Here is an 8,973-nt window from a genome sequence, read left to right on the forward strand (position 1 = left end):
GTAATTAGTTAACAGCTAAAAGCTTACACTTATATATGGTGGAACCAGTGTTCTGAAACTCAACTCGGCCAAGGTACTCAGCCCTTGGCCAAGCCAAGCAATGCAGTGAAAAAAATTTAAAAAAGGGAAAAGTTTCTAAAAAATAACCAAAAATCATTCAATTATATTTAGAGTTAATAGAAATCATTAGAAGATAAAAGAAGATGAAAAAAACTATAAAATATGGACAAATTTAAATTTTTTATTTATAACATTAATATTTCAGAAAAACTTTAAAAAGGAAAAAAATATGAAAGATCCCAAATCATACTAAAAACTATAAAAATATCTAAAAAAATGATTTCTAAGTAACTTATCATTCATTTTTTAGTTTTTGTAGATTTTTTTAATATTTTTTAAATTTTTTTAGGGGTTCTTTTTTGGGGGGGCGAGTTGGACACCTAACTCACCCCAAAATGGCCTCACCACTGGGGTGGGGCTGAGTTACTCCAACGAGTCCAAGTGGAATCCGCCAAGACACAGAACACTGGGTGGAACCTCAGATTTTTTCTTTTTTTGTCTTTTGATTAAAGTTGAGCTTCAGAATATTTTTCCTTTTTTCCTTTTATTCATGCTCCTAAAGTGTACTTAAGAATAGAAAAGGTTGCTACTGCAGTACAAATACAACCCGAATACAAACCCTAAAGTTTTTTGAGTTATTCTAACCTTTATCATCCCTTTCTTAGGTGTTAGCATGCACAAAATAAAGAAGGATAGATGCACCCTTCAGTAGGCTCACTAAATCAAAGAAAGAAAGAGAAGGTTGGAAAGCTTAACGCACAACAAATTCAAACAATACTCTGACGTTGAATATGAATTTGACATAATGGTTTGAAGTGGTAGTAAACAAGAGGTTTCATTGGAAAGCTCCTTTAGCTGCAAGCAAGCCTTTGACATCGCTTTCTACCTTCTTGCGGAGGTCTTTGTGAGGGAGACGCTCCATAACCTCGGCACCGAAGGAGAAAACGAGAGCATTCCTAGCTGTTTGTAGGTCCACCCCTCGAGCCCTGAAATAGAAGAGCTGGTCATCTTCGAGGTCACTTATTGCAGCTCCATGAGAACATTTGACATCATCAGCCACAATCTGAAGGTTGGGTTTCACGTTGACAGTTGCTTGGGGCGCAAGGAGAAGGCTTCTTGTCAATTGTCCAGCATCTGTCTGCTGAGCTTTCCTGCACCATTCATTACACGCGCAGAGTGAGCTCCCTTCGTCTTGCATACACAGATGGACTAAAGAACAAAGAAGGAAAGCTTTATATGGTGGTATGCTTTCATGTTTATGCCTCCTGGGTACTTTTAAGGTAACAAAAGATGAAAATTTTAGGGAGATTTACGTATCCTCGCTTCTATAGGCCTTTTGAGTTTTGTTCTAATGAGTAATGACAATGTACCATATATTGTATGCACTACAAGATGTTAAGGTTCATACAGCTTGCCATAAAGGTCAATGAAAATAAGGTTGTGCCATAGAGCTTTCCGCTTGATTACATAAATAACCAACAGACAAAGCTGAAGGTTCTTCACAGGTTATGAGATATTGTAATCAAATAAGCAATCTATAAATGCTAGGTGCCTCAATGCATAACGTATTGAAGAAAGCAAATTTATGAATGTAATCACCAGGGAGAAAATGCGCAAGCAACCTATATATGAAAAAATGTTGTAAATATGCCTCTCACAAGTTTTTAGAGGCTTGAGTCCCAACCATATATCTCCAGGGCCCTCAAAAATCCCACACCGAATAAGGTCAATGGCCCGAAAATGGAACAGTTCAAAGGGACATTGAACAAATTGAACAATTGATTTCTCTTTAATATGCTCTTAACGCAAATTTCAATGAGGCATGTCCCTTATGTGTTTACTAAGTTTTGAGCTTGCCACCTCTCAGTCCTCCTGCAAGTACCTTAAGCTACCAGAACTCCCAAGTCAAGTCATGCATAGATATCATGGTCTTTAGAGTTCAACTGGATTCAACTTAACATAATCAACAGGCAAAAAGCTGAAGACTCTTCATAAGTTACTAGAATAGTATATCTATTAAGCAATTTAAATTTTATATGTTTCTAAATGAAATTCAAATGCATACCCATAAAAAAGGGCCGTAACCCGGTGCTGGTCCCACCTACGCAGGGTCCCAGGAGGGGTGATGTAACAATCCTAAACTTTCAAAAAAAAAAAACAAGAAGAAAAGAAACTTTTAATAAGTGATGGTTCATATAAGTATTATGGTCCTTAGGGACCATCACCACTTTTGTTAACTTTTCCTTTCCTTTACCACGTCCTTTAGTGGACGTGGGCTTTAAGCATTTGATGTGTAATATAATTGTTACACCTCATGTATGAGGTGTAACTTAATAAAATAATATAATAAGGTATCTTAAGAATTTAAATAGGAGAGGCGAGGACTCCCATGCTAGCAATTTTTTGAGATCTTTCTCTCTCTAGTCGAAACACAATGAGCTCCTCCCTCTAGCCGAATTTTTATCGGAAGCTCCTTCTCAAATATTTTAGGTAAGTGACTTCATTATCTTGAAAAATAATCCGTTCTTTTTAAAAATGAAATGAAATAATTACTTCTGCTTATTATCATGAATTTTAGGCGCGATAAATTTTATGCGCAAGCGACCTCATTATTTTGAAAAACATTCTTTTTAATAAAATCATGATATTTTATCTATGTTATAAATTTTAAATGCTGTAAATTCTTAGCAATAAATTTATTTATTTTTCTTATCTATTGTTAGAGAATTTTAGATACTGTAAAATTATTAGAAATAAATGTGATATTTCTGCTTTTAGTAAAATTATGAGATTTCTTTCTACTATTTTTGAATATTTAGACATTGTAAATTTCATGTGCAAATGACTGCCTTATTATTTGAAAACTGATATTTTTGCAATTAATTATAGCATTGTCTGTGAAATGTTTATTTGCGAATTAACAGCCCATAAATTGTGATAATTCCGTATTCTTAAATTTCGATAAGAATTTTTCTATACATATTAGATTGGCAATTATGCTAAAATGTCTTTACGAACTGCTACCTTTCTAAATTTGAGCCCAAAATATTGGACTAGTTATTTTTGAAATGTTATTGAAAGTGACTGTTATTAATGGTTTCAGTGAAATTCATATTAATAATTTCAGTGATATGTTGAGTACATGATATTGCTGCTTTCGAATGTTTAAAGAGATCTAGAAATACTTTAAGTATGCAAGTGGACTCATCCGGTTCGCCGGTAAGGTATAAGTGGACTTAGTAGGGATTAAGTGGACTCATCCGGTACGCCGGTGAGGTATAAGTGGACCTGCAGGGATTAAGTGGACCTATCTGGGACGCCGATAGGGATTAAGTGGACCCATCAGGACACTGATGGGGTATATAGGTGACCTACTTGGGACGCCAGTAGGGTATTTTGTGAAATCTTTTGAATTATGCACTGACGTTAAAATGTTATACGCATTTCAATTATTCGAATTATACTTAATTATGCATTTTTTTAAAGTGAAATTGTTGATGCATTTCTGTTAATAGATCTCCTTTTTTAAAATATTAATATCTTTCAACCATGATTATTTTTAGGATTATGATGATCACTTACTGAGTAGCTAAACTCATCAAATTATGGTAAACATTTTTTCAAGATAACTGCGGTTTCATTTTGAGTGCTCGTCAGGATCAACTTTGGAAGATATTGTAGTTGTGCTTAAACTTTCTTTTGTTTCTTTATTCGCCACTGTAAATTTGTCCTATCAAGAGATGTATATATGTTTTGACTGTCACATCTCAGGAATATCATTATTGTAAATTCTTGGGGCGTGACAGGTGAGCTGGAAACGGTCCTAACCTTTGGCTTTTTATGCACAAAGTGGCCGCTCTCAAGACTTGAACCCGCGCTCTTGTGCTGGCGACTGGAGCCATTTTACCATCACACCAAGTGACGACCCCTTCAAATTCAAATGCATACCATATAAACAAAAACAATGCAAATTTAAACACAATCTTTTCTGGCAAAATTTATGGTAAAGATGCATCTCATGAGTTTGCAGAGGCTTGTATCTCGACCATATATCACTTGGGGCCTCAAAAAGCCCCAGAGAACAAGGCCAATGGCCTGAAAATGGGACAATTCATGGGGGCATTGGACAATTTGAAGAACTGATTTCTCTCAACATTATCTAATCCAAATTCCAGGGATGTGTGTCATAAAGTTCTGTGCACAGCCTAGGAAATGCAGAATATAAGATCTCACGTTTTCAAAGGTTGACCAAACTTACATAAGAAATTCAGATAAGGGAGTCAATTCTCATCCGTCTAGAACTTAAGCGAACTATATGTTATGCATTTGTTGTTTATCATCTTCAACTGATCCCGTAGTATACAAAGACAAAAACAAAATAATCAATACGTTTGAATAAAGCTCGAAATCTAGTTAGAGCTGATGAAAATAGGTGGATTCATTATGGCAAAGTGGCAATAGGGACCCTCGAATAACCCACAAGACAATCAATGCTTGTAATCCAGCTTCCCCAACAGTAAGTTCTAACTTAAAAAAAAAAAACTACAAAGACCCTTACTATAGAACCACCTCATACCTGTTATCTAACAAGTAGACCTTTTTACTCACCCAAGAAAAAAAAATTTTGACCGTTTCCAAATACAAAAAATACTTGTGTATCACGGTGTCAAGGTTGTACAAAAAATTTTGACCCTTTCTACAAATGGACCTCATGCAGTTTCTCTTATTTCTTGTGTATCAAGGTGTCAAGGTTGTACAAATATGTCAAGGTTGTACAGAAGTGTCAAGGTTGTACAAACATGTCACGGTGCCCCAATAGCTACTTACCTATGACATATATGGTATCCATTCAAAGGAACACTATTCAAACAGTACAACCAAATGATTCTAGACCATTGCATTAGAACTGATCGTCTCCAAACATCACATTAACTATTATTCTAGGGCCGGAACAGAACCAAGCTCTATTTACACTGAAAAACTCAATCTATCTGTTTAAAGGAACAAGTATCAAAAGGAGTTGAGTCACCTTAAGGCTTCTCATTCAGGCATGTTGACTAGCCGTAATTCCCAATAATAAGTCCAATAACCACTTCCTTTTTAAAAACAATTACAGGGTACACCCCCACAACATGACCACTTAATTGAAGTTTACATATGACCTTTAAATTCAAGTATACATGGGCAATATTTAGCACCAGCACATGGAAGAAACTGAGAGCACCAGTAAGAAAGTAGCAAACAGATTAACATATCGGTCCAGGACACTTCAATATGAATGTAAGTTATAACTCTTGAATTGAAGAATTACTATAATCAAATAATAAGGCATCATAACAGAACCATCCTCTTAGTTTTGGTCTGCCAAACTTTTATCTGTCAAAAATGTTTATAACCTCTTATAACGAAGACACAAGCAAAGGAAAGAATGTAGATGGTAGCTGATTTTTGGGAGAGAAAATAATTTTTTTTGAGATAATGTAGATGGGTACCTGTTAACCTTGATATTGCCATCAAATACTGCCTTAGCCGAAGAATTAGCCACTATGCATTTGTGAAGCTGCCTGCTATAACCTCTAGGATGATCCAAAACCAATCTGCTGTGTAAGTCTTGTATCTGCTTACTTCCACACAAGTGAAATGTTGATAGCTCAGTTACAGTGTCAGGCCCCATTTGCTGAATATGGAGATTATGTCTACTCAATTCTCCGCCTGTACTTGTTTCCACAAGTGTATAGCTGCTACATGAACCCTGAAACAACGATAATACAGTAATCGTAATTTGAATTTTCTCACAAATTAAGCACATATGGCTATCAAGCATCTTTCCTCTCATCAAAGAAAGTGGGTTCTCACTTCTTTTTCTTTCTCATTTTTTTTCTCATTTATCTTTAATGGGATTCTAATTTGTAGCAGGCATTTGTATGGTGGTGTTCTTATTGCTAATGCTAGCAACAGTGACAATACAATATTGGTAATTTGAATTGTATCATAAATTAAGTACATATGATTACCAAGCATCTTTCCCACTCATCCAACAAAGTGGGGTTCTCAATTCTTTTTCTTTCTTCCTTTTTTATTTAATTTAATGGGGTTCTAATTTGCAGTAGTTGTTTGTATGCTCTTATTGCTAATGCAAGCAATGACAATACAATATTGGTAACTTCGAATTATATCACAAATTAAGTACATATAATTATCAAGCAGACAAACATCTTTCCTCTCATCAAACAAAGTGGGCTGCTCAGTCCTTTTTCTCTTTACTTTTTTTTCTGAAATTTAATGTTAGTCGGGTTCTAATTTGTAGCAGGCGTTTGTATGGTGGTGTTATTATTGCCAGGGCAAGCAACACAAGAAATAAATGAAGAACAAAAGTTCCAACTTCTGAAAGAGTAGCAGGAAGAACGGAACATGCCTGGTGAACAAAGGTCCACTTGATATGGGTAGAATTCTCGGCCTGTCCTTGAATGTAAGAGTGTGAAACACTGGCGCAATTGTCCATCACAAACTCTACAACTGAATTAGTCCAATAAGCCCTCCTTTCAGGTGAGCCATCCCCTGCATATTCCTCCACAATCGAGACCTCTCCGTCTTTCTCTACCCATATTAGGACCCTCGGGTTCGACATCGGAATGCAGTGATCACTGTCACTACCCCCTCGTCCTTGAGAAGAGAGAAAGACGAGGTGAATCGGGTCTTGGACTTTGCAACCTGAGGGCACATGGATGAGGAGCACGTCAGGTGCCCCGACTCCATTGAGGGCGGAGAAAAGGTCCCCTTCCGGGGGGTGAGAGAGATAGTCGAGGAGGTGAGAGGAGAAAGAAGGGGGGAGATTTTGGGATATGCTGCCGATGTAGAGTTCGGGCGGGGTCGTGGAGGAGAGATGAGAGAGAGAGGGGATGAAGTGACCGTCGAGGATGGGGATGAGGATGGGGAGAGGGGAGGAGAGAGAAAGTGCCGTTGGTGGAAGTGCAAGCGGAGGTGGGGAGGAGGTGGGGAAGATTGGTGTTTTAGTGAGAGAATGGAAAGAGTAGAAGCGGAATGGCTCCTGTTTGGGGGTTGGCCATGGGTGGGTGAGGAGGGATTGGGAGGAGAGGTCTCTGAGCTTCTGGAGAGATGGCGAAGAGGAGGAGGAGGAGGAGGAGGAGAGAGAGTCCTCAAGCTTCTCTGCAATTTCAATGACGAAAGGGTCGGACAAAGAGCAGGAGGCGGCTCTGCTTCTGGTGGGGCGTGGTCGACGATGGAGGACTACTGAAAAGGAGCTGCCACTGTAAATTTTAGGATTAGTAGCAGGGAGAGAAAGAGAGAAGGATGACATGGCCATGGCCATGGATGCCTCCAGACTTAGCAGATGGAAGAGGAGGGCCGCATCTCCATTGAAAAATGGATATTACTGCAAAACCGTAAACCTCAGTGGCTGCAGCTCTAAAACTCTGAAGCAGATCCTTAGTTAAGAAAATTTAAACTCCATAAATAATTGCACGAAAATCTTGAAAATATACCCAGTAGATAATGTTTTTGTAAGATATTCTATTTTTGATAATTTAAATTTTTTTTTAAACCATATTAATGTATCTCAACGTCAAGATGACCAATTAGATGGTTTTGGATCCTCAAAACGGCCTTTTTCAGTAATTTTACAATTTAAAGAGTCAACCTTATATAGTTTTTTTCTATGAGTAAATAAATAAATTTATACTTAAATTTACTGTATTAATGCTACTGTGTCAAGTCTGGACCGGTGAAGTGAAACTTTGACCGGTGGCATCACACCCGTTCACTAGTAACCGGTGAGCTAATTTTAAAAATTAACAAAAATATTTAAAAAATAAGATAAAAGGGGGAGAGTAAAAGATAATTATAGAAATTTTTAAAAATTCAAGTAAATGAGTAAAATGTCTCTACGATTCATTATATCTTTCGATATTAAAATTTTAAATCTGAAAAATCAGCATAATAAATTAGGAAAATTATCACAAATATACTTTAATTTAACTTTAATTGGAAAAAAAAAAGACCCCAAACTTTTTTTTATGTCGTCTACACATTTTTTCCTCATTTTCGATTTTTTTTTTACCAAAATGACCTTCATGGTAATCGTATTAAGTAATAGTTAGTGCGTGTTATACGGTACTTTACGTATCGTAATACTTAAAGAATTTTATACAGTACTAAATACTTGAAGGCATTTTGAATTTTATATCATACTAAATACTTGAGGACATTTTATACGGTACTTTAAGTACCGTAAACTTACAGTAACCCTTATACGGCATTTTAAGCACTGTAAATACTAAAATATGTTATACGGCACTTAAAATGTTGTAACTTTTTTTTTTTATGTTTATCTATTTCATCTCTAATTCTTTTTATGTTTATCTATTATTTTTTTTTCTAATTCGTTTTAATATTTATCTCTTCTTTCTTTCTCTAATTCTTTTTATCTCTTCTTTCTCTCTCTACAATCTCATCATCATTTTCTTAGAGATAGTAATGAAACACTGACTTTGGCTATGTAAAATAGATGACATGATCTACCTAAGAAAACGATGATGAGATTCTAGATAGAGAAATAAGAGATATAAAAAAAATGAAAGAAGAGATAAAAAATAATTAGAGAGAGAAAGAAGAGATAAATATTAAAAATAATTAAAGATAAATAAGAGATGAAAGAGATAAATACAAACATGATGAGAACAAAATTTACAGCATTTTGAGTACCATATAAGATGGGTTAGTTTTTACGGTACTTAAAATACCGTATAATAGGTTTTAGTGTTTACAGTACTTAAAGTACCGTAATTGGCTTCACGTATTGCCAGAGTTTTACAGTACTTAAAGTAGCGTAATATTATTTGAAGTTACTACGGTATTTTAAATATTGTATAAAAGAATATGTATTACAGTAGTTTT

At 35.8% G+C, this 8,973-nt stretch overlaps 1 protein-coding gene across 1 annotated transcript; it reads right to left on the bottom strand.

Annotated features, from left to right (window-relative positions):
* Positions 1-824: 824 nt before the first annotated feature.
* On the bottom strand, positions 825-7,733 carry ABCI7 (non-intrinsic ABC protein 6). The gene is made up of 3 exons (XM_006827745.4): positions 6,476-7,733; positions 5,553-5,812; positions 825-1,211 (listed from the first exon to the last, which is right to left on the bottom strand). Exons 1-3 carry the CDS (start codon positions 7,388-7,390, stop codon positions 896-898), a joined length of 1,491 nt encoding a protein of 496 aa, XP_006827808.2. The 5' UTR covers positions 7,391-7,733; the 3' UTR covers positions 825-895.
* Between the last annotated feature and the right edge of the window lie 1,240 nt (positions 7,734-8,973).

This window comes from Amborella trichopoda, chromosome 7 (genome assembly GCF_054954075.1).
Source record: "Amborella trichopoda isolate Santa Cruz 75 chromosome 7, AtrichopodaSantaCruz75HAP2 v2.0, whole genome shotgun sequence".
Taxonomy (NCBI): Eukaryota; Viridiplantae; Streptophyta; class Magnoliopsida; order Amborellales; family Amborellaceae; genus Amborella; species Amborella trichopoda.

Excerpts from the sequence above, each read along its gene's own strand:
- ABCI7 (XM_006827745.4), bottom strand. The coding sequence starts at position 7,390 with ATGGCCATGGCCATGTCATCCTTCTCTCTTTCTCTCCCTGCTACTAAT. Across the intron at positions 5,813-6,475 it reads AGTGGACCTTTGTTCACCAG|GGTTCATGTAGCAGCTATAC; the intron begins GCATGTTCCGTT and ends TCGTTGTTTCAG. Across the intron at positions 1,212-5,552 it reads GGCAATATCAAGGTTAACAG|GAAAGCTCAGCAGACAGATG; the intron begins GTACCCATCTAC and ends TGAATGGTGCAG.